Source organism: Thalassophryne amazonica, chromosome 12, assembly GCF_902500255.1.
Source record: "Thalassophryne amazonica chromosome 12, fThaAma1.1, whole genome shotgun sequence".
NCBI classification, from domain to species: Eukaryota; Metazoa; Chordata; class Actinopteri; order Batrachoidiformes; family Batrachoididae; genus Thalassophryne; species Thalassophryne amazonica.
Genome location: NC_047114.1, coordinates 35,485,040 through 35,512,000, shown reverse-complemented (window position 1 = coordinate 35,512,000; position 26,961 = coordinate 35,485,040). Strand labels below are relative to the sequence as shown.

Below are 26,961 nucleotides of genomic sequence, written 5' to 3'. Positions count from 1 at the left end.
CACCACAAAAGACTCCAAGTTGTCACTGATGTTAAAGGGGCAACACACAGTATTAAGAACAGGGGTATGTAAACTTTGGATCAGGTTCATTTGGGTGGTTCTCTTGTCATTTTGATTTAAAAAGAGGAAACACAGTTGTTTGATAATAAATGGCTTCACCCAACCACTAACCATGAGTGAAAAAAAAGTTTTTGTGTTGTCATTCATGTTCTCTGAAAAATGGCTAAAAAAGCAAAAAATCTGCCAGGGTACGTAAATGTTTGAGCACAACTGTATATCACATATTCACCAGCCAACAGGTGGTAATGACATCACTGAAAAGAAGATGGTGGATGTCCACTCTAAAAAAAATGTGCAAAAATTAATGTCATACTTATTATTGCTATTATAACTCCGACCTTAACCATAGCCTTAATGTGTACCGTGCAGTTGTCCTCCCATCCCCGCTTTACACGTGTGAAACATGGACAGCATACAGTCGACATGAAAAACAGCTGAATTTCTTCCACGAGATGCCTCTGGAACCTCCTCCACAACAAATGGCAGGACAGAGTCTCTGACACAGAGGTATTCCATAGGACCAAGATGGAGAGCATTCATGACATGCTGAAACATGCACAACTCAGGAGGGCAGGACACGCGTGCCACATGTCTGACGACTGGCTGCCAAAGAGACTAATGTAAGTAGGTAAAGCAAGCGCTAAAAGAACACACTCAAGACCTCTATGAAGTACTGTAACATTAATCATGAAACCTGGGAAGATGCAGCCCAAAACTGCTCCCTCTGGCATCAACCATAATCTTAATGCATGTTGCTGAATATGAAATGCAACACATGCATGTGCATGCGCATGGAAGAATTGTACTTAAGGTTTTGTATTATATGCAAAATGTGTCATGAGAATACATTGCATGAAGATGCTGTGGTTTGATATAACACAAATTATAAATTCTGATCACACAGTCAGTCATTAACAGAAAATGAAAACGCTCACTCCGTGTGTGCCTTAGAGCACACAGAGGTATGTTTGAATCAGCATGAACAGTTTTTATCTTACCTTTATAAGTGCTGCAGGCAGGTGTGGCACCAAGAGGTTAAGTGCACTTGTTTCCATTATGGAATGTTACCAGTTCCAACCCACCCCTTCATGAAGGGCATCTGGCGTAAAACTTGTGCCAAATCTAGATGCAGATCCAATTCGGATCTTTTGTGGCAAACCGAAAACAAGTGAGATTCTGAAGGGATTTACTATATGTGCTGCAGGCAATATGTCTCCATGAGGAATCTCCTCATGATCTTCTCCCACCATTCCTTCAGGAATCTGCGTCTGAGTTCTGTCTCACACGATGTGCCGAACATGCATGGCACATAGACCAATGGCACGCAGTAAAAATGTTCTGCAGCACTAAAATTGTTCATCACCCAAGAGTGGATGCAATAAGTGTTAATTCAAGTATCATAGCAATCACTCCAGTTGACAAAGCTTCCAAGGTTTTGTGGAACTTTGACTGGAGTTTTCATGTTGTCCATGTCCACACGTGCACTTTGTGCAAACAAATTTGTGTCCTCATCTAGAAACTGCTCACATCTGTGTGCATCCTCCACATAGCAATGCACTGACATTGCACACTTGTATCTTTGGGAATGACATCTGACACTGACTTTTGAGTTTATCTTGTGCCTACAACATGCCTACAACTAATTAGATGACTGAATCCAACTGAGATATTGCTCTATAAATAGCAACAATAATTTGAACCCTCAAATTTAAACTGCACAACAAGTTCGTGTTTTATTCAACTCTTCTAAAACCTTAATTATGTCCACATATACAGTATATGGTTCAAAGTGTTTGGCTGTTTAAAAAGTCTGTATATCATTACCTGGCAAAAAAAAAAAAAAAAACTATGATGGAGGCTGCGTTTAAAAATTCTACGTAAATAACTGACAGGATGTCAAACACACTGTGGGGTTTTCTGTTTACTGGTGGAGCGCTAAGTGGTTATATACCGTTACAGGAAGTAGCTATGGGAAATCAAATGTGTGCTGGGGTTATAAATGTCGACGCGGTTCAACAAATGAAGAGTTAAACATTTTTCAGGCGGCTATTTGTGGCTTGGTGTTTTCACACACTAGACACAGACAGAGCAGAATGGAGACGCTTCTTTTTCTATTTCCTCAATTCAACTATTTGGCCCCGAAGGAGGAAGCATATTTCAAAATGCTTGGTCCAGACGACTTACAGACACCAAAGATGAAGGACAACTCAAACAGGTTGGTGTGTGAACCTCGCAAATCTTTAACTGTTAATTCGGGATAGAAAAGTAGCATTGCAGGTTTTAAAAAAAGTAATGTGTTTTCATGTGAATAACATATGTTTGTGTAGCATTTTGTCTTAGACTCCTCAAAGCTGCTGTGTCTTCCTTACAAATAGTGCAACAACACAAAAGTGTGTCTTATTTTCTAACAGTTATACAAGCTAAGAAATACAATGTCCCAACTTGGAAGTTTAAATGGGAAACAGAATATACAATTAATTGTATGCAGATACAGTTAATTGAAACAACTTGTAACAACAACACTCCACAATTACAAGTGTAACACTTTGTTTCAAGACAAGACTACAAAGACAATTACAAATGTAACAACTTGTTACAACACGAGACCCCAAATACAGTTACAAATGTAACAACTTGTTACAACACGAGACCCCAAATACAGTTACAAATGTAACAACGTGTTACAACACAAGACAACAATTACAATTACAAATGTCACAACTTGTTATAACACGTGACTACAAATACAAATGTAACAACTTGCTACAACATGAGACAACAATTACAAATGTAACAACTTGTTACAACACGAAACTACAAATACAAAAGTAACAACTTGTTACACCATGAGACAACAATTGTAATTGTAATTTGTAATTACAATTACAATTGTAATTGTAATTACAACTGTAATTGTAATCCCTGCAGGATTTTAAACCATGACAGCATAATGTGTTACTTATGTAATCTTTGTGACTGTGGTCCCAGCTCTCTTCAGGCCATTGACAAGGTCCTACCATGTAGCTCTGTGCTTTCTCAGAATCATCCTTACCCCACAAGGCGAGATCTTGCATGGAGCCCCAGACTGAGTCATCTCATGTTTCTTTCATTTTCTAATAATTACATCAACAACTGTTTTTTTCTCCCAAACCTGCTTGCCTGTTGTCCTGTAGTCCATCCCAGCCTTGTGCAGGGCTACAGTTTTGTCCCTGGTGTCCTTAGACAGCTCTTTGGTCTTGGCCATGGTGGACAGGTTGGAGTGTGATTGATTGAGTGTGTGAACAGGTGTCTTTTATACAGGTAACGAGTTTAAACAGGTGAATCAATACAGGTAAAGAGTGCAGAATAAGAGGGCTTCTTGAAGAAAAAATAACAGGTCTGTGAGAGACAGAATTCTGGCTGGTTCGTAGGTGAACAAATAATTATTTCATGCAATAAAAAGGAAAATAATTATTTCTAAATCATACAATGGGATTTTCAGATTTATTTATTTTTTTAGATTCTGTCCCTCACAGTTGAAGTGTACCTACGATAAAAATTACAGACCTCTCCAATCTTTGTAGGTGGGAAAACTTGCAAAATTGACTATGGATCAAATAATTATTTGCCTCACTGTATATGCAGTTGGCTGAATTGTAACAATTTGTTAGAAAAAGTTGTGCGTTCTGTTTCCCATTTAAATAATATTTTTATGTAGGACTGGTTGACAGAACTAGATCATGTAAATGTATCATTTCTTTTCTTAGAGTATAGAACCTTCTTCAGAAACTGGTATGTGAGAAGTAATTTTGTGATAAATTCTTTGAACGTGATGCATTTTTTTCTGTTTTTTTTTAGCCAACACAAAGACAAGGAGAGGAAGAGTCGACTAAGCCTTTTTCTCACCAAATCAGGCTCTCATGAAAACGTCAGTCCACATAAAAGCACAAATACGACTTCCAGCAAGTGAGGCACAATCTATTAATACACAGCCAGTCTTCTTCTTATATGTGTAATTTTTTTTTAATTCAGTTTTCTTGCTGTGTGTCTGCACACTTCTGTATCTGTTAAATCTGCACAGTTAGATTGATCTAGTTATCTAGATTATGATTTGTTTCCCAGTGTAATCTTTACGTGCCTTAACTAAAGCACTCCTTCTGCTGAATCACCTCTAAATTATTTACACATTATTCACTTTGCGTGTTTTTAGGAATCCGCTAGCTTAGCGTAGCTACTAGCTCTTAGCCGATTTAGCATGGCGGCTTCTCCTGTCTCTCCCGCACTTTTCTGCTCTGGGTGTGAAATGGTAGTTATTCCTCGGCCTCCTTTAGCAGTAACGGTACTTGTAATAAGTGTAGCTTATTCGTAGCTTTGGAGGCCAGGCTGGGCGAATTGGAGACTCGGCTCCGCACCGTGGAAAATTCTACAGCTAGCCAGGCCCCTGTAGTCGGTGCGGACCAAGGTAGCTTAGCCGCCGTTAGTTACCCCCTGGCAGATCCCGAGCAGCCGGGAAAGCAGGCTGACTGGGTGACTGTGAGGAGGAAGCGTAGCCCTAAAGAGAAGCCCCGTGTACACCGCCAACCCGTTCACATCTCTAACCGTTTTTCCCCACTCGGCGACACACCCGCCGAGGATCAAACTCTGGTTATTGGCGACTCTGTTTTGCGAAATGTGAAGTTAGCGACACCAGCAACCATAGTCAATTGTCTTCCGGGGGCCAGAGCAGGCGACATTGAAGGAAATTTGAAACTGCTGGCTAAGGCTAAGCGTAAATTTGGTAAGATTGTAATTCACGTCGGCAGTAATGACACCCGGTTACGCCAATCGGAGGTCACTAAAATTAACATTAAATCGGTGTGTAACTTTGCAAAAACAATGTCGGACTCTGTAGTTTTCTCTGGGCCCCTCCCCAATCAGATCGGGAGTGACATGTTTAGCCGCATGTTCTCCTTGAATTGCTGGCTGTCTGAGTGGTGTCCAAAAAATGAGGTGGGCTTCATAGATAATTGGCAAAGCTTCTGGGGAAAACCTGGTCTTGTTAGGAGAGACAGCATCCATCCCACTTTGGATGGAGCAGCTCTCATTTCTAGAAATCTGGCCAATTTTCTTAAATCCTCCAAACCGTAACTATCCAGGGTTGGGACCAGGAAGCAGAGTTGTAGTCTTACACACCTCTCTGCAGCTTCTCTCCCCCTGCCATCCCCTCATTACCCCATCCCCATAGAGACGGTGCCTGCTCCCAGACTACCAATAACCAGCAAAAATCTATTTAAGCATAAAAATTCAAAAAGAAAAAATAATATAGCACCTTCAACTGCACCACAGACTAAAACAGTTAAATGTGGTCTATTAAACATTAGGTCTCTCTCTTCTAAGTCCCTGTTGGTAAATGATATAATAATTGATCAACATATTGATTTATTCTGCCTTACAGAAACCTGGTTACAGCAGGATGAATATGTTAGTTTAAATGAGTCAACACCCCCGAGTCACACTAACTGTCAGAATGCTCGTAGCACGGGCCGGGGCGGAGGATTAGCAGCAATCTTCCATTCCAGCTTATTAATTAATCAAAAACCCAGACAGAGCTTTAATTCATTTGAAAGCTTGACTCTTAGTCTTGTCCATCCAAATTGGAAGTCCCAAAAAACCAGTTTTATTTGTTATTATCTATCGTCCACCTGGTCGTTACTGTGAGTTTCTCTGTGAATTTTCAGACCTTTTGTCTGACTTAGTGCTTAGCTCAGATAAGATAATTATAGTGGGCGATTTTAACATCCACACAGATGCTGAGAATGACAGCCTCAACACTGCATTTAATCTATTATTAGACTCTATTGGCTTTGCTCAAAAAGTAAATGAGTCCACCCACCACTTTAATCATATCTTAGATCTTGTTCTGACTTATGGTATGGAAATAGAAGACTTAACAGTATTCCCTGAAAACTCCCTTCTGTCTGATCATTTCTTAATAACATTTACATTTACTCTGATGGACTACCCAGCAGTGGGGAATAAGTTTCATTACACTAGAAGTCTTTCAGAAAGCGCTGTAACTAGGTTTAAGGATATGATTCCTTCTTTATGTTCTCTAATGCCATATACCAACACAGTGCAGAGTAGCTACCTAAACTCTGTAAGTGAGATAGAGTATCTCGTCAATAGTTTTACATCCTCATTGAGGACAACTTTGGATGCTGTAGCTCCTCTAAAAAAGAGAGCTTTAAATCAGAAGTGCCTGAGTCCGTGGTATAACTCACAAACTCGTAGCTTAAAGCAGATAACCCGTAAGTTGGAGAGGAAATGGCGTCTCACTAATTTAGAAGATCTTCACTTAGCCTGGAAAAAGAGTCTGTTGCTCTATAAAAAAGCCCTCCGTAAAGCTAGGACATCTTTCTACTCATCACTAATTGAAGAAAATAAGAACAACCCCAGGTTTCTTTTCAGCACTGTAGCCAGGCTGACAAAGAGTCAGAGCTCTATTGAGCTGAGTATTCCATTAACTTTAACTAGTAATGACTTCATGACTTTCTTTGCTAACAAAATTTTAACTATTAGAGAAAAAATTACTCATAACCATCCCAAAGACGTATCGTTCTCTTTGGCTGCTTTCAGTGATGCCGGTATTTGGTTAGACACTTTCTCTCCGATTGTTCTGTCTGAGTTATTTTCATTAGTTACTTCCTCCAAACCATCAACATGTTTATTAGACCCCATTCCTACCAGGCTGCTCAAGGAAGCCCTACCATTATTTAATGCTTCGATCTTAAATATGATCAATCTATCTTTGTTAGTTGGCTATGTACCACAGGCTTTTAAGGTGGCAGTAATTAAACCATTACTTAAAAAGCCATCACTTGACCCAGCTATCTTAGCTAATTATAGGCCAATCTCCAACCTTCCTTTTCTCTCAAAAATTCTTGAAAGGGTAGTTGTAAAACAGCTAACTGATCATCTGCAGAGGAATGGTCTATTTGAAGAGTTTCAGTCAGGTTTTAGAATTCATCATAGTACAGAAACAGCATTAGTGAAGGTTACAAATGATCTTCTTATGGCCTCGGACAGTGGACTCATCTCTGTGCTTGTTCTGTTAGACCTCAGTGCTGCTTTTGATACTGTTGACCATAAAATTTTATTACAGAGATTAGAGCATGCCATAGGTATTAAAGGCACTGCGCTGCGGTGGTTTGAATCATATTTGTCTAATAGATTACAATTTGTTCATGTAAATGGGGAATCTTCTTCACAGACTAAAGTTAATTATGGAGTTCCACAAGGTTCTGTGCTAGGACCAATTTTATTCACTTTATACATGCTTCCCTTAGGCAGTATTATTAGACGGTATTGCTTAAATGTTCATTGTTACGCAGATGATACCCAGCTTTATCTATCCATGAAGCCAGAGGACACACACCAATTAGCTAAACTGCAGGATTGTCTTACAGACATAAAGACATGGATGACCTCTAATTTCCTGCTTTTAAACTCAGATAAAACTGAAGTTATTGTACTTGGCCCCACAAATCTTAGAAACATGGTGTCTAACCAGATCCTTACTCTGGATGGCATTATCCTGACCTCTAGTAATACTGTGAGAAATCTTGGAGTCATTTTTGATCAGGATATGTCATTCAAAGCGCATATTAAACAAATATGTAGGACTGCTTTTTTGCATTTACGCAATATCTCTAAAATCAGAAAGGTCTTGTCTCAGAGTGATGCTGAAAAACTAATTCATGCATTTATTTCCTCTAGGCTGGACTATTGTAATTCATTATTATTAGGTTGTCCTAAAAGTTCCCTAAAAAGGCTTCAGTTAATTCAAAATGCTGCAGCTAGAGTACTGACGGGGACTAGAAGGAGAGAGCATATCTCACCCATACTGGCCTCTCTTCATTGGCTTCCTGTTAATTCTAGAATAGAATTTAAAATTCTTCTTCTTACTTATAAGGTTTTGAATAATCAGGTCCCATCTTATCTTAGGGACCTCATAGTACCATATCACCCCAATAGAGTGCTTCGCTCTCAGACTGCAGGCTTACTTGTAGTTCCTAGGCTTTGTAAGAGTAGGATGGGAGGCAGAGCCTTCAGCTTTCAGGCTCCTCTCCTGTGGAACCAGCTCCCAATTCAGATCAGGGAGACAGACACCCTCTCTACTTTTAAGATTAGGCTTAAAACGTTCCTTTTTGCTAAAGCTTATAGTTAGGGCTGGATCAGGTGACGCTGAACCATCCCTTAGTTATGCTGCTATAGACGTAGACTGCTGGGGGGTTCCCATGATGCACTGTTTCTTTCTCTTTTTGCTCTGTATGCACCACTCTGCATTTAATCATTAGTGATCGATCTCTGCTCCCCTCCACAGCATGTCTTTTTCCTGGTTCTCTCCCTCAGCCCCAACCAGTCCCAGCAGAAGACTGCCCCTCCCTGAGCCTGGTTCTGCTGGAGGTTTCTTCCTGTTAAAAGGGAGTTTTTCCTTCCCACTGTAGCCAAGTGCTTGCTCACAGGGGGTCGTTTTGACCGTTGGGGTTTTACATAATTATTGTATGGCCTTGCCTTACAATATAAAGCGCCTTGGGGCAACTGTTTGTTGTGATTTTGCGCTATATAAAAAAATTGATTGATTGATTGATTGACTTTAAAATGTGGCTTGAACATCTCATGTGACAAGAATCCAAAGCTCTGTTGCTGCATCATTAGGGAAGAGCTCATCACTTCTCTGATTTTATTTTGTTTTTAAGCATCTCAGCAGAGGCAGCTTTGAAATGGAGCGACTCCTTTGAAGAGCTACTGAAGCACTCAGGTCAGATTTATGCCCAAAATCTCTCAAAACATGTCAAATTGCTGCCCAGAACAGTTTGTGCTGCTGTCAAACACTTGTGTGTGTGTGTGTGTGGGTGGGTGGGTGTGGGTGTGAATTATAAAAACCTACAGAACGCTGGTGGTAATAAATACTTAACAGAGAGAACAGCTGCAGTTTCACTACATCTTTTTAATGTTTGCACACACAGCAACACAGAAACTGTTTAACTTCCTCATCAGTCAAAGAAGTCACATTTCAGAGTGGACTTGAATCTATCATAAACCATCGTGTGTTCATTTGGGAACAGCAACACTGTGAAAAACCTTCATGTATTTAATACCGTATACCCCAGTGTTAATTTAAATTAATTATTAAGAAGTGGACATTGTACAACACAATATGCCATATCTACCTAGACCAGGCTGTCCTTAAAAACTGAGTCAGAACCACCAAGAAACCCATGATAACTCTGAAGGGATTATAAGATTCAGCACGGTGTAGTTGGAGAACTTGTCCATGTCCACTGAATGACCTTTGCCTGTTGCTTCACCAGCCACAGTTCCACGGTAGAATTCATGAAGCAATGCATAAAATTTGGTTTAAAGTCTCCCATTTGTCTTCTGGCAAAATCAGACATAGATTTCCTGTTTGGTTTTTATAGTGACTTCCTTATGAAACTGTGACTGGTGAACCAATAGAAAAAAAAAATTCAAAACCACCCATTTTGACTGTGAGGAACGTTTGAAGGTTCATTGGCATTAAGAAAAGAAAACCTATTCACACTTTACATATAGTGTACTGCTACAGTTAGTTGACTTATTTTTAATCAGAAATTAGTGTTGAGTAGCTACCTACACTGAAAAAAGAGAATGTTTGAACAACTTAAAAAAGTGTTACAATTTGTAAAAACCTGAATTAATTAAGTTGTTTGAACTTAAGTTTGAAAGTTAGATCAACTCTAACTTACAAACTTAAGTTAAAAACAACTTAATTCAGGTTTTTGCAAATTGTAACACTTTTTAAGTTTGTTCAAACATTCTCTTTTTCAGTGTATTTGCAGAAGGCCGGTACCTAACAATGTGCCTTTCTTGTGTTTCTCTGCACCAGATGGAGTGCAAACCTTCTCTCGCTTTCTCAGGACGGAGTTCAGTGAAGAGAACATTGAGTTCTGGCTGGCCTGTGAAGAATACAAGAGTATTGATTCAGAAACTAAGCTGGTGTCCAAAGCAAAATATATTTATACTATCTACATTGAATCGGAGGCTCCTAAAGAGGTATGGCATGGTATCTTTCCTCATAATAAACTACAATATAAAAGTGATATTATGTTGAAACACGCAAGTGCAGCCCCAAAGGATAAACAACCCCCGTGGTCTTGCATTTGTTCAGTTTTTTGTCACTGAGGTGGTTGGAAACTACGGAAGCGCATTGTATTGACTGGATAAGAAAAAAAATTAGATCCCTGATCTTGTAATTACGAGAACAGATCTCATAATCATGAGAAAAGATTGTGGCATTGAGAGATCAGGTTCTCGTAATTGCGAGATCTTGATCTCTTAAGATCTCGTAATTACGAAATCTTGATCTCGTAATTAGGAGATTGTGTGTCTTTTTTATATATATACAGTAGCTTCTGTACAATGGGTTTTCATACTTCCCATACTCAGTAAAGACAATCATGAGAATTCCAGAGTCATAACTGAAAATCGGCTGATTTGTAACCGCTGACACCGCACTGTGATCACACACAACGTCTGGATTTTCTCCTAAGGTGTTCCAGGATGAATGAAATTCCCCCAGGGAGACGGGGCACGGAGCACCCAGACTGGCATGCGCCCGGCTGGTAGTGAGCCCCTCGTTGTCCCTCAGGGGTCGGTAGGACTGTGAGTGAAAGGTGGAAGTCTGGAGGGAGCGAGACACATCTCATTTTAGTGGGATGCCCCATGCACCTCCGTGGAGGAAATTCATTCATCCAGGAGCACCTTAGGGGAAAATCCACACTTTGTGTCCAATCACAGCTGTGCTATCATCAACTAACCTTCGCTCACTTCTTCACTGAGGGATTGGAAGTACAAAAGCTATATATTAAAAACAAAGACACCTGATCTCGTAACTACGAGATCATGATCTTGTAATTATGAGATCTTTTCTTGTAATTATGAGATCTTTTTTTGTAATTATGAGATCTTTTTTTGTAATTATGAGATCTTTTTTGTAATTATGAGATCTTTTTTGTAATTATGAGATCTTTTCTCGTAATTATGAGATCAGGTGTCTCCTGGTCTTGTAATTAGATCAGGGGTCTATTTATTTTTAAATCAAGTTAATGTAATACAATTCCGTAGGAAACAGTTCTCTCTGTGTCATAAAAATGTCTGTGGCAAACCCGTTCAGTGTGCGGATGCGCTGCAGTGGTCATGAGCCTGCAGCAGGTTGACCTTTGAGCATCCCTGCAGAGAGCGTCGGTTTGCGGGGGTCGTACATGCACTACTGCAAAGTTGATTGTGCAATTTGTACACGAGGTAGTTCGCATCTTACAGAGATTTCTACTCGCTCTACAAAGATGATGCAACCGCCAGCCCCCAGGGTCTGTAGCAGATCTGACCGTTAAGACATGTCTCATGTCTGGTTTGAGGTTTTCACATTCCACTGCAGAACAGGATAACTCCACCCACACGCTTTCAGTCTGAGATGCAGCAATATGATCGTGAGACATTTTGTGGTGTGAAAGTGCAACATGTAGGCAGGACCTCCAAATAAAAATGAATTGATGTTTGAGGTTGGGACACACTTCTTGCAGCTTTAATGTCAATACTGAGGTGAAAGAAATGTGATTAGTTCTGTTGTCGTCTGATATATCTTCTCAAAGAGAAAATCCTCTTTGCTATAATTCGCAGCCTGTAACAGCCATAATTCAGCTTTTCAAATACAAAATGGGAGGTGGAAAATTAACATCCTTATCTCTGATGTTATCCGGGATATGTTTTGTGTCTGTATGCTTCAGGTTTAAAGCCACATTGTCTTTGTGGCACATAGTGCAGACTAAAGCCGTGTTAATCACCCTGAGTAACAGCGTGAGCTCAGCCTTTTGTGGTGATGTTTCCACCTTTGGGACGTCTGTAATTACCAAGCTGATGCACGCGTGGTAGAAAACATGATTGTTTCCGAAAGAACTAATTTCTCAAGAGAACACGTTCAGAAAAGCAGCTTTATTGTGTGAAATTTAATTTGATTTGGTACGAGCAATTTTTTCAAACCATTGATTTTCTCAGTCATTATAACCTGCTGTAGTTTGTAGCACTAGTAATATAGTACAAGTCAAACGTTTGGACACACTTTCCCATTCAGCTGAAAAGGAAAGTTTGTCCAAATTTTTGACTGGTAGTGCACATACAACCCCTGGCAAAAATTATGGAATCACCGGCCTCACAGGATGTTCATTCAGTTGTTTAATTTTGTAGAAAAAAAGCAGATCACAGACATGAAACAAAACTAAAGTCATTTCAAATGGCAACTTTCTGGCTTTAAGAAACACTATAAGAAATCAGGAAAAAAAATTGTGGCAGTCAGTAACGGTTACTTTTTTAGACCAAGCAGAGGGAAAAAAATATGGACTCACTCAATTCTGAGGAAAAAATTATGGAATCATGAAAAACAAAAGAACGCTCCAACACATCACTAGTATTTTGTTGCACCACCTCTGGCTTTTATAACAGCTTGCAGTCTCTGAGGCATGGACTTAATGAGTGACAAACAGTACTCTTCATCAATCTGGCTCCAACTTTCTCTGATTGCTGTTGCCAGATCAGCTTTGCAGGTTGGAGTCTTGTCATGGACCATTTTCTTCAACTTCCACTAAAGATTTTCAGTTGGATTAAGATCCGGAATATTTGCAGGCCATGACATTGACCCTATGTGACTTTTTGCAAGTAATGTTTTCACAGTTTTTGCTCTATGGCAACGTAAACTTGTGCATTTATTGATGATGTAATGACAGACATCTCCCCAGTGCCTTTACCTGACATGCAGCCCCATATCATCAATGACTGTGGAAATTTACATGTTCTCTTCAGGCAGTCATCTTTATAAATCTCATTGGAACGGCACCAAACAAAAGTTCCAGCATCATCACCTTGCCCAATGCAGATTTGAGATTCATCACTGAATATGACTTTCATCCAGTCATCCACAGTCCACGATTGCTTTTCCTTAGCCCATTGTAACCTTGTTTTTTTCTGTTTAGGTGTTAATGATGGCTTTTGTTTAGCTTTTCTGTATGTAAATCCCATTTCCTTTAGGCGGTATCTTACAGTTCAGTCACAGACGTTGACTCCAGTTTCCTCCCATTCGTTCCTCATTTGTTTTGTTGTGCATTTTCGATTTTTGAGACATATTGCTTTAAATTTTCTCTCTTGACGCTTTGATGTCTTCCTTGGTCTACCAGTATGTTTGCCTTTAACAACCTTCCCATGTTGTTTGTATTTGGTCCAGAGTTTAGACACAGCTGACTGTGAACAACCAACATCTTTGCAACATTGAGTGATGATTTACCCTCTTTTAAGAGTTTGATAATCCTCTCATTTGTTTCAATTGACATCTCTCGTGTTGGAGCCATGATTCATGTCAGTCCACTTGGTGCAACAGCTCTCCAAGGTGTGATCACTCCTTTTTAGATGCAGACTAACGAGCAGATCTGATTTGATGCAGGTGTTAGTTTTGGGGATGACATTTACAGGGTGATTCCATAATTTATTCCTCAGAATTGAGTGAGTCCATATTTTTTTCCCTCTGCTTGGTCTAAAAAAGTAACCGTTACTGACTGCCACAATTTTTTTTCCTGATTTCTTATAGTGTTTCTTAAAGCCAGATAGTTGCCATTTGAAATGACTTTATTTTTGTGTCATGTCTGTGATCTGCTTTTTTTCTACAAAATTAAACAACTGAATGAACATCCTCCAAGGCCGGTGATTCCATAATTTTTGCCAGGGGTTGTAGTCAACCATAACCCCTAAGAAGCCATGTAACTGCCAAGATTCATTCAGTTATTGAACATATAAATGTTTGAGTATTTTGTGACTGCTAGAACACGTTTGGATTAGAAAAGGTTGACAGAGACATAAGAACTTTTTTGAAATTTAATGAACAAATCAGCACTAGTAATGAAGACCACAAACCTGAAACCATTGTATTTTATCCTGATTTATTCTATTTTGAATGAATGAATTTATGTTACGCAACGGCAGGCTGTCCCCAGAAGTGGTCAAATCCCGCGATATCACGCAGGGGTTCAAATGAGACTGCGCTGCCCTTTTGATTGATTTCTTCTCACTCTGTCAGGGTGGTTGTGTGCAAAATTCCAAAATCCTTGATTTTGATCTTTGCCTAAATGAATTCAATTCCAAGGCCACCTTTATACCAGACTTCATGCCGACCTGGTATGTCACATCAGGTTTGGTAGAAATCAGCTAACTGACCTGAGAGGATTTGACCAACAAACAGACAGGCGGACAAGACTTTGTCCCTAATGACTGACCTTTGGCATATTTGCCCTTGCTGGGCAATTGGAGAGTCCACTTCTATACGAGGTCTATTAGAAAAGTATCCGACCTTATTATTTTTTTCAAAAACCATATGGATTTGAATCACGTGTGATTACATCAGACATGCTTGAACCCTCGTGGGCATGCAAGTTTTTTCACGCCTGTCGGTTACGTCATTCGACTGTGGGCAGTCTTTGAGTGAGGAGTCGTCCACCCTCTCATCGATTTTTTCATTGCTTAGGAATGGCTCAGAGACTGCTGCTTTGTTTGATCAAAATTTTTTCAAAACTGTAAGGCACAACTGAGTGGACACCATTTGATAAATTCAGCTGGTTTTCGGTAAAAATTTTAACGGCTGATGAGAGATTTTGGTCTGGTAGTGTCGCCGTAAGGACGGCCCACGGCGATCTGCGCTTCGAGGCGGCAGCGTCTCGCCGTTTCAAGTTGAAAACTTCCACATTTCAGGCTCTGTTGACCCAGTAAGTCGTCAGAGAACAGAGAACTTTCAGAAGAAGTCGGCATGAGGAGTTTATTCGGACATTCCGTTGTTAACAGACATTTTGTAATGAAAGAACGTGCGGGCAGAGTCGCATGTCGGGCCGGACCCGACCGCGGGGGGTCGCGACAGGAAAAACACCTCCATTGGAAACCTTAACGGGCAAGTTGGAACATGCCCAAGCTGTTAAACAATTTCTCAGTTACTCACTTGTTGAAAGCCATCAAATGCCGCCTGAATTTTACAAATGGTTTTCAACATGGAGGTGTTTTTCCTGTCGCGGCGCACACAGATTTGCCGAGTCGTCACGGAAACGACTTGGCGAATTTGCGCACACGTCTTTCATTAAAAAATGTCCTTAAACAGTGGAATGTCCACATAAAGTCCTCATGCCGGCCTCTTCTGAATCTTCTCTGTTCTCTCACGACGTCCTGGGTGAATTAAGCCTTAAATTAGGATGTTTTCAGGTCGAAACAGGCCGACGACGGCGCCTGGAAGCGCTGCAGGACGTCCCGCTGCGTGGGAAGTCCTTACAGCGACAGAAACACCCCATAATCTCTCATCAGCCGTTAAACTTTTCACCGAAAACCAGCTTAATTTCTCGAATAGTGTCCACTCGGATATTCTTCACAGGTCCAGAAAAAATGTTGATAAAGCAACGTGCGCCGTCTCGAGCAGCGTGTGAAACAAAGGAATTCAGCCGAGAAGGCGGGACCACATCTCACTCAAGGCCTGCCCACAGGGAAATTACGTCACTGACATGCGTGAAAAAACTCACGCATGCACACGAGGGTTCAAGCATGATTGGTGCAATCGCATGTCATTCAAATCCATATAGTTAAAAAAAAAATAAAAGGGTCGGTTTATTATCTAAGAGACCTCGTACGTATGCAAGTTTGGAATTGGACCCGAGTGGTGAAAATTACAACTGAAATGTGCCCCACACTGAACATGTTCTGAGCATCAGAAGGTTGTGTAGTATTATAGAAGACATATTGAATTTTCATGTCCTATGTTTTACTGGGATGACCTTGTGTCCCAACTGTCAGCTTGATATATAAAGACTTTTTCAAGCTATTACATATGCACAGTTACAGCGCCCATAGTGGCCACAATTAGAATCAAAATACAGCCAATACTACATTTGTCTGAGGTCCTACTGAAATGACCTTGTGTAGAAAGTTTCACGTCGATGGACAAAATCTTTGTCGAGATATCACATACACATCTACCACACCTTCGCTTTACTACTTCACTGCTTCGTGTCAAGGAGATTTGGTGGCTACTGTCTGCTCACTTGTTACAATGAGTTACACACAGATCTGTTGAGTCCACTGTATGACTTGAGTCTGTCGTCTCAATAGTAACGCAACAGGTTTCAAGACCGTCCTGTTCTTAAAGGTCATTACAGTCTTATTGGATTATTTCATGGTATGCCCAAAATATGTGACTAAATACAACCTTTGCACCCTGCATCTCACTTTGCACTCAGATTATCCATCCTGTAAACAGCAACATGGCACTGACCACACCTCAAATGCACTTGGGCTTGGCGTTTAGACCATGTGCCATAGATTATCAAAATAGGCCCCTGAGGTTCAGTAGAATGTGGACGATCTATACAGCATGAGGCTCCTTCTGAAACACATATCCATATATAGATTCTTTATTTTATAGTATAAGGGGGTGGGTATTTATAAGCTTCGCTTCTGCCTACACCCTTTGCCCGGCAACCATAGCGGCTGAACCTGCAGTGCAAACTCCCAGATTAGGTTTAGGTGTAGGAGAAAACATGGTCTTTATTCCAGGATCTGGTTCGGTACACATGTGATCAAGCAGCGGAGCAGAGGTACAATCAGGATTTCGCAAAAATGCAGTCATGGTCGAGCAGGAGGTCAGAGGCACGAGCAAACACAGACATCCGGGATGAGGCAAGAGGCGTGGTCGAGGAAAACAGAGCAAAAGTACGATACACAGCAAGGCAAAAATCAGGACTGTAAACAAGAGCTGGAATGTGTACAAAGACGACAAACTGGCACTGGTGTGGTGACTGGGAGGAGATTAAATAGGACAGGAGTTAACAAGGTGCATGTGAGGAACAATCTATGTGGCTAGTGAATGAAGATTAAACACTGTGCAAGATGGGGAGGAAGAGAGTGCACAAAGTGAAGTGATGTAGGATACAAAGATGCGTGAGCAGGTGCCAAGAGTGAGAGTGAAAGAAAACACAAAGCGGACAGAAACTAAGTGCAAGACAAAGATGTGAGGCAGGTGCAGAGACGTGAAGTGAGAACATAATCAGATGGGTGTGAGGGAAACAGGGAACTGTGAACCGAGGAGATAAACAAATAAAGACTAAATAATTAACAGAAAGCAAAACCCAATAAGTAAGCAGAACTGATGACAATAATGATAACAACAAAATCAACAAGTGATAACCTAATGAAAACTACATGAGAATCAATAGAGATAAATACTAAAACTAAACTAAGCATAAACTTACTAAGAAAACAAGGTGGTAAAAAAAAAAAAGAAAAGAAGTGACAAAACAATAACAGGAAACAAAATCTGACATAAAAGCACAACAAATGTTACAAATGAAAGAAACTAGATAACCAAGTGATAAATGAACGAACAATAAATGAAAGCACAACTGACTGAAGAAAACTATAACAGAACTGAACGAAAGGCCAAAGTAAAAAGTAGCGAAGAAAAGTGACAACATAACCAGGATAAATAAATAGCATAAACCAGGATGAAAATAAACAACTAATAAGTCAAAGCTGGGGCAGAAAGAGAACAACAGAAAGGGGGAAAAATGGGCTCAACGCCCTGATCAGGCCAAAATCATGACACCCTTTCGGACACACGGGTACGCTGTTAAGTTGTTCATTTTAATTGTATGACTTTTGTTATTGTTGATCTGTGTGCCAAATAAATACATTTATTCATTCAGTCTGTGCAACATCACTTTTTCAACTTAAAAAAATATCCAGGTCTCCCTCGTAAAAGAGATCTCAATCTCAATAGAACAAACCTGGTTAAATAAAGGTTAAATTTAAAATTTCTGTGGCAAACTCTTTGAAATTTCAACAAAAGCTTAAGGGCAATGTTCAACAATTGTCAATTATTTGTTTTTTTTCTGCTCAAAATTGATTGGCATTGTCAGTTAAAGCTTCTCGCATAAAACATTTCAGGCTTTTCTCACAGTATAAATCATCACATGTATTCGTCTGCAGAACTCTAAAGTTAGTGTGTTCTACGTTCCACAGGCACAGGGAGGTAAATCCTGCTAACTTGATAAAGTGGTTGTCAGGTGAAAATTGAATTTCTATTACAAATGGGCAGTTTACCATGTCGTCGATCAGCTGGTGGCACATGCTGTCAAATGGCTCAACAGGTGCGCTTCAATCAATCAATCAATTTTTTTTTTTTTTATATAGCGCCAAATCACAACAAACAGTTGCCCCAAGGCGCTTTATATTGTAAGGCAAGGCCATACAATAATTATGTAAAACCCCAACGGTCAAAACGACCCCCTGTGAGCAAGCATTTGGCTACAGTGGGAAGGAAAAACTCCCTTTTAACAGGAAGAAACCTCCAGCAGAACCAGGCTCAGGGAGGGGCAGTCTTCTGCTGGGACTGGTTGGGGCTGAGGGAGAGAACCAGGAAAAAGACATGCTGTGGAGGGGAGCAGAGATCGATCACTAATGATTAAATGCAGAGTGGTGCATACAGAGCAAAAAGAGAAAGAAACAGTGCATCATGGGAACCCCCCAGCAGTCTACGTCTATAGCAGCATAACTAAGGGATGGTTCAGGGTCACCCGATCCAGCCCTAACTATAAGCTTTAGCAAAAAAGAAAGTTTTAAGCCTAATCTTAAAAGTAGAGAGGGTGTCTGTCTCCCTGATCTGAATTGGGAGCTGGTTCCACAGGAGAGGAGCCTGAAAGCTGAAGGCTCTGCCTCCCATTCTACTCTTACAAACCCTAGGAACTACAAGTAAGCCTGCAGTCTGAGAGCGAAGCGCTCTATTGGGGTGATATGGTACTACGAGGTCCCTAAGATAAGATAGGACCTGATTATTCAAAACCTTATAAGTAAGAAGAAGAATTATAAATTCTATTCTAGAATTAACAGGAAGCCAATGAAGAGAGGCCAATATGGGTGAGATATGCTTTCTCCTTCTAGTCCCCGTCAGTACTCTAGCTGCAGCATTTTGAATTAACTGAAGGCTTTTTAGGGAACTTTTAGGACAACCTGATAATAATGAATTACAATAGTCCAGCCTAGAGGAAATAAATGCATGAATTAGTTTTTCAGCATCACTCTGAGACAAGACCTTTCTGATTTTAGAGATATTGCGTAAATGCAAAAAAGCAGTCCTACATATTTGTTTAATATGCGCTTTGAATGACATATCCTGATCAAAAATGACTCCAAGATTTCTCACAGTATTACTAGAGATCAGGGCAATGCCATCCAGAGTAAGGATCTGGTTAGACACCATGTTTCTAAGATTTGTGGAGCCAAGTACAATAACTTCAGTTTTATCTGAGTTTAAAAGCAGGAAATTAGAGGTCATCCATGTCTTTATGTCTGTAAGACAATCCTGCAGTTTAGCTAATTGGTGTGGGTCCTCTGGCTTCATGGATAGATAAAGCTGGGTATCATCTGCGTAACAATGAAAATTTAAGCAATACCGTCTAATAATACTACCTAAGGGAAGCATGTATAAAGTGAATAAAATTGGTCCTAGCACAGAACCTTGTGGAACTCCATAATTAACCCTAGTCTGTGAAGAAGATTCCCCATGTACATGAACAAATTGTAATCTATTAGACAAATATGATTCAAACCACCGCAGCGCAGTGCCTTTAATACCTATGGCATGCTCTAATCTCTGTAATAAAATTTTATGGTCAACAGTATCAAAAGCAGCACTGAGGTCTAACAGAACAAGCACAGAGATTAGTCCACTGTCCGAGGCCATAAGAAGATCATTTGTAACCTTCACTAATGCTGTTTCTGTACTATGATGAATTCTAAAACCTGACTGAAACTCTTAAAATAGACCATTCCTCTGCAGATGATCAGTTAGCTGTTTTACAACTACCCTTTCAAGAATTTTTGAGAGAAAAGGAAGGTTGGAGATTGGCCTATAATTAGCTAAGATAGCTGGGTCAAGTGATGGCTTTTTAAGTAATGGTTTAATTACTGCCACCTTAAAAGCCTGTGGTACATAGCCAACTAACAAAGATAGATTGATCATATTTAAGATCGAAGCATTAAATAATGGTAGGGCTTCCTTGACAATTATGAACAAAGTCACATGCACATTTCTAAAACTGGAGTGTTGTTATTGTGTGCATGGGACACAATCAGCTTTCATCTCTATGATGACATCAGGCAACAATGTGGCGCTTACTGTAGAGTGCTGACGGAGTTCCGCCACCAAACTCTCAGTTCTTGAAACCCAATCGAAGATTTTTTTTTTTGCTGCCAGGAGATGGAAAGTAGATAAACATAGACCAAAAGACCATATAATATGACTGGCTGCTGTGAATGCTGCATGTGATGAATCTTTGGAGCTATAGGATCTATATTATAATAGCCAAGTGGCCTCAATGACGGAGAAACCGGGGAGAGCTGACATTTGCCGTTTGGTGTGCTTATGGATCTGCATGTTGGCACAAGTTGCTGGATGTCTTTCCTGACACAACTCCACATTACATGGAGAAATGTGGCAGTGGTGGGGTTTGAACCGGGAACCTTTCACACTGAAACCAAGCACACACTTATCAGTTAATAACAAAAAAAAACCTACTTAAATGGTGAATGGACTGTATTTATATAGCACTTTTCCATTTGCATCAGATGCTCAAAGTGCTTTACAATAATGTCTCACATTCACCCCGATGCGAGGGTGCTGCCATACAAGGTACTCGCTACACACTGGGAGTAACTAGGGGATTAAAGACCTTGCCCAAGGGCCTTTAGTGATTTTCCAGGTAGGCTGGGATTTGAACCGAGGATCCTCTGGTCTCAAGCCCAACACTTAACCACTATACAATCAGCTCCTACTTCTTCCACATTGTGTTTAACAGCAGATTGCAAACCAGTTTTAGAGGTGCATACCACTACCTACTGTATGGGAGTGTGTGGAATAATGGCATTAATTATTCTACATCTACGAGGTCTGCGAGAAAAATAACGTACCTTTTCATTTTTTTCAAAAACTATATGGATTTAAATCACGTGCGATTACATCAGCCAACCTTGAACCCTCGTGCGCATGGGTGAGTTTTTTCACGCCTGTCGGTTACGTCATTCGCCTGTGGGCAGGCTTTGAGTGAGGAGTGGTCCACCCCCCTCGTCGGAATTCCTTTGTCTGACTTCTTCCTGAGAGACTGGCGCTTTGCTTTATCAAAAATTTTTCAGAACCTGTGAGGCAGATCGAAGTGGACACCATTCGAGAAATTCAGCTGGTTTTCGGTGAAAATTTTAACGGCTGATGAGAGATTATGGAGTGTTACTGTCGCTTTAAGGACTTCCCACGGAGCGGGACATCGCGCCGTGCTCTGAGGCGCCGTCGTCAGCCTGTTTCGAGCTGAAAACCTCCAAATTTAAGCCTCTGTTGACCCAGGACGTCGTGAGAGAACAGAGAAGTTTCAGAAGAGCTCGGGATCAGCAGTTTATCCAGACATTCCACTGTTAAAGGAGATTTTGTAATGAAAGACGTGAGGACAGATTGGCGCATTGGCAGGCAGCCGGCGCGGCGTGCCGCCACAGGAAAATCACCTCCGTGTTGATAACCATTTGTAAAAACCAGGCGGCTTTTGATGGCTTTCAGTAGAGTGAGTATCTGAGAAATTGTTTAACAGCTGGAAAATGTTCCAACTTGTCCTTAAGGCTTCCAACGGAGGTGTTTTTCCTGTGGCGGCGCACCACACCGGCTGCCTGCCGACGCGCCAATCCACCCGCACGTCTTTCATTACAAAATCTCCTTTAAGAGTGGAATGTCCGGATAAACTGCTGATCCCGACCTCTTCTGAAAGTTCTCTGTTCTCTCACGACGTCCTGGGTCAACAGAGGCTTAAATTTGGAGGTTTTCAGCTCGAAACAGGCTGACGATGGCGAATCACAGTGCAGCGTGACATCCCGCTCCATGGGAAGTCCTTAAAGTGACAGTAACACTCCATAATCTCTCATCAGCCGTTAAAATTTTCACCGAAAACCAGCTGAATTTCTCGAATGGTGTCCACTTCGATCTGCCTCACAGGTTCTGAAAAAATTTTGATAAAGCAAAGCGCCAGTCTCTCAGGAAGAAGTCAGACAAAGGAATTCCGACGAGGGGGGTGGACCACTCCTCACTCAAAGCCTGCCCACAGGCAAATGACGTAACCGACAGGCGTGAAAAAAACGCTTGCATGCCCATGAGGGTTCAAGGTTGTCTGATGTAATCGCACGTGATTCAAATCCATATAGTTTTTGAAAAAAATGAAAAGGTCTGATACTTTTCTCACAGACCTCGTATACAATACAAAAGTGAAACAATAAAATTACCAAAAAAATATCAAAATGTAAAATAAATATCTTAACACTTTGGAAACAGCACATTTCATCATTTTACCACATTCATACAACACTTTTAAGACTGAACAAGAGCATTCTGCAAGTGCTGTAGTTTATTTATACCCTAAACCCACAGCATTGATGCTGACATTTTTTGTTTTTGTTTTTTGCACAAAAACAGACAATTTAGTAACCAGTGTTGCCACAGTTACTTTGAAAAAGTAGTCCAATTACTAATTACTCCTTGAAAAAGTAACTTAGTTACTTTACTGATTACTCAATTGTAAAAGTAACTAAGTTAGATTACTAGTTACTTTTTTAGTTACTTTCCCAAGCTGCTGACAACAACCCTCTGCCACCTCAACATGACAATGATACCTGTTTTGCCAAAACTCACTTTATAGTCACCCTTTCTTGACTTCAATGAAAATAAATACTTGTTTTATAAAAAGTAAAATAATTTAACTGTTGACAGCACTGTAACAGTAAAACTTGCAATTTCTAACCTACATTGTTTATAAATGTAACTATTAAATTCTTTCTAACATTTTTCTAACATTTAAATTCTTTCTAAACATTTTACTTGTCGAAATTATTATTATTATAAGTAGTATTAGTAGTTGTAGTAAAAAAAAGGCTTCAAAACTGGACCTTTAATCTAGGGGTGTTGTGGGGGGGGAGGACATCCTTGCCCCACACCCCCATTCCATCTGGATTCGCCCCTGCTTTGGCGTTTGAGCACAAAGAATGGATAACATTTATTTATGCAGAAAACATGACCAGATTTACAGGTAAGAAAGTTTTATTGCGTTTTCACATCATGTGGTCCTCAGAAAGAGAGTTTAGGTGCATTTGAGTGGAAAATAGTGTTAATTGTTGGCGCGTCACGGAGGATCAGCTGTTTTTAATGAGCAGATACGGAGCGGCTCAGCTTAGAATTCTAAATAAAGGAGAAAAAAGCATAAAAATGTCTTTGTAAAGCTCAGTGCAGGTGTGCTGTTTTCACCGCGCTTTAAGAGGTGAGGATGAGTCGTAGCTGCTGCAGAAAACCATGGATGAAAAGCTCACAGCTCGCTTAAAGTGGGCAGTTCAGTCGAACCCCGACCCCCTGCCCACGGACCACAATGCAAAAATAATAATAGTAATGCACAGTGACTTGGAGAAGTAACTTTAATCTGATTACTGATTTGGGAAGATTAACGCGTTACTAAAAAGGTGGTTAGGTTAGACTGGCATCACTGTTAGTAACTACTCGTCCTCCCTGGTGAAAACGGGTACCTCTGCTCAGGCATGAAAGTAAGATTAGATTCTTGCAGGAACTGTGTCACTCAAATGACGTTTTTCCAGCGTACTAAAAGCTACTTCAACACGTCATGGGTGGCACCCTCCGATACAGCAGAGCTGATACAGTTCATTGAGTCATATAAAAAGTGTTTTTGAGCTCTACAGACTCTGTAAATTAGCAGTTGTGACCCCAATGAGTCCTGCTTCTTGTGAACGGAGTTTTTTTATAAGTTAAGCCTTCTGAAAACCTGCCTCAGATCCACTATGAACAATAAGAGATGAAGCAGAGCATCAAGTCTAGGAGGCAAAGTCACCGAGTCTTGACTCATTTGTGGATCAGTTTGCCAGAAATCACCAAAAACCGCGGAATGCAGTTGCTGTAATAGGAGAGCAGTCAATGTATTTATATAATTTTGGACTGAGAAACTGAACCAAGGCTGCACCTAACAGTTATTTTCATTATCAATTCATCTGCTGAATGTTTTCTCAAGTCAGTACAGTCTGTAAAATGTTTTTTGGTGTGTGTGTGTGTGTGTGTGTGTGTGTGTGTGTGTGTGTGTGTGTGTGTGTGTGTGTGTGTGTGTGTGTGTGTGTGTGTGTGTGTGTGTGTGTGTGTGTGTGTGTGTGTCAAATGTTATACTTTGAACCATTCACTTTGGTTACAATGGTTAATCACTAGTTTTATGAAAATAAATCAAATAAGATTTAAAATCTTTGTCTTTTTTGGTTTGGGTTGAATGTGCCCCTCTGAAAAAACCCTTGGCCCCAGCCAGGCTCCCTCAGTAAAACTGGTCTAGATCCGCATTGGTCTAGTGGCCGGCGTTCACCTTAGTATTTCCTATTTTTCTTGTTGTTTAATGCTGACAGATTATACAGTATTTCTTGTCTTTCTGATGCTTGATTCTGTTTTTTTCTCTCTGTTTAAGGTACAGCTCCATCCAGAGATGGGTGTGTTTTTTGTGCTGGAGACCCTCCTATCCTGTGCACCAACAGCTTTTCCTGTATATTTGTTTTGCGAATTGTTCTGTAATTTCTGTTTGTAGCATGGCCCAAGCAGAGGGTCACCCCTTTGAGTCTGGTCTGCTTGAGGTTTCTTCCTCAGAGGGAGTTTTTACTTACCACTGTTGCTCTGGGGGTTAGTAAGGTTAGACCTTACTTGTGTGAAGCACCTTGAGGCAACTCTTTTGTGATTTGGTGCTATATAAATGAAAATAAATTGAAAATTGAAAAAATTAAAATCCACCACTGGGAGAAATTCACTTGAATATTGAAAGGGCTCCTGCCGAGCACGATCAAAAAATCGGTGGCTTCTTAAAGCTTTTTTGTTTGTCTTCCTCCCCCTGATGTATTCTGCACAGGATGTACGTTTGTGTGCAGGTGCTAGTTCAGAAGGCAGAATAACACACCGTTCGTGCGCTCCGAAACGCATCGCTATTTGGTTTTGTGAATCAAACTTCCAGCTCTTTAAAAATGCAAAAGTAACCTGAGACAGACACAAAGCACCCTACCTTTTTTTTATTATTATTATTGTTGCTGGAAGATCCTCTTCCTCTCCAATTATAAGTTGCTCTTCCGAGGTGTAACGCTGCGTTCCAGCTGTATATCTCTTACCGGTACCGGTACTTTCACCCCTGCCTCTGCTAATATTGATGTTTCACCATCACCACTGTATTAGCCAAATGTTTGTAACTATTACCAATGAGAATAAAATTAATAGTATATAAGGCATTATGACGTCCATTCAGTCAATCCTGTCATCTCGACCAACCAGTACAGTCAAGTGTGCATTTATCTTGCATATTGTGTGTAACTATTATGTTGCACTTTTTCAGATTCCAGACTGCTAAATTGTTGGGTTTCTTCTTTTTCTTTTTTTTTTGTCTCGCCTCTTAGATCAACATCGACTACCCCACCAAAATGGCCATCCAGGAGAACATCACACAGCCCACAAAGAGCCTCTTTGACGTGGCACAGATAAAAGTGTACAACCTGATGAAAAATGACTGTTACCCCAGGTTCCTGAACTCTGACATTTACCTCCACCTCACCAAAAAGAAAGGGCCCGGAGCCACCATGTTCCGCAGGAGGTCACGCTCTTGTGTGTTCAACGAGAGGGGCGAGGCCACAACTGAATATTCAGCCTGGGAGTAATAGGACAACAGGCAATGGATTGCTGGATATCTGTGGGCATCATCGATGGGGGGTTCTGTAAAAAAATATTTTTTCATATTTTTTAAGACATGCACTTTAAAATATGAATTCTGTATCATGCCGTCGTTGTCATGCTCGGAGCAGCAGTGGCAGCAGCTGAAAGCAGAGAACATGTAGATTTTGATATTAATTTTGAAAGGAAGAGATTCCAGAAAATGATGCACATCTCATGACAGAGCAACTTATTTTCTGTGGAACTCTCTCAATCAGACATATACTGCACTCTGACTCATAAATCATTTGGGTGAGAGCACCCCCCCCCCCCCACCCCACCCCCAGAATTTTAAATCTTGAATTGCACCGAAGCCCCTCAAAGCAATATCTCAGGTGAAATACTGCTAAAATCCCTTCAAGCAAGCAGGCAACCTTTTTTATTTTCAACATTATAATTGAATTATTTTTTTCTACCAGTCATACAAATGCATCAAAATCTAACATTATTCATGTTACATTTTGCAAGTTATTTATCTATATGTCATTGAAATGTTTTGATTCTCCCCAGTGTTCAAACCCATCCAGATGAACTTGTGTTTAATGCCTGTAACCATGTAAAGCACTGAAACTTTTTTTTATTTAAAAAAAATCCATTTCCAAAGACATGAAAATGAATATATGCATACATCCCTTCTGAATACTAATGTTTCATTTAAATAATTACAGTGGCTGCATTTCAGTTTGTAAATAATTTATGGATACAGATAATTATATGTATGGCTTTGCTGTTGTAGAATAATGTAATTTGTGGAATAATTAAAATAAACATGTTCTCATAAAGGTTTTTGTTATGAGGCCTTTCATGCTGCTTAATTGTAGTAGGTTGAATGACCAAACCCAAAAGTGACAGAACCAGTAAATGGGAAAAGTGTGATTACTGTCTGTAGTTGTAACATCATAGGGCTTCGATAGCGGAAATGTAGACTGTGCAGACAGTAACTCAAAAACAAGGACCACTATCATCCTGCAACTCACCAAATTAAGAGAACACATAATAAAGACAATATTTCAAAGACCTGCTGG

The 26,961-nt window shown here is 40.3% G+C and overlaps 1 protein-coding gene across 1 annotated transcript; it reads left to right on the top strand.

Annotated features, from left to right (window-relative positions):
- The first annotated feature begins 2,020 nt into the window (after positions 1 to 2,020).
- On the top strand, positions 2,021 to 26,720 carry rgs18 (regulator of G protein signaling 18). Its single transcript, XM_034183803.1, has 5 exons — positions 2,021 to 2,275; positions 3,898 to 4,005; positions 8,778 to 8,839; positions 9,947 to 10,113; positions 25,627 to 26,720. Exons 1-5 carry the CDS (start codon positions 2,154 to 2,156, stop codon positions 25,882 to 25,884), a joined length of 717 nt encoding a protein of 238 aa, XP_034039694.1. The 5' UTR covers positions 2,021 to 2,153; the 3' UTR covers positions 25,885 to 26,720.
- The last annotated feature ends 241 nt before the right edge of the window (positions 26,721 to 26,961 follow it).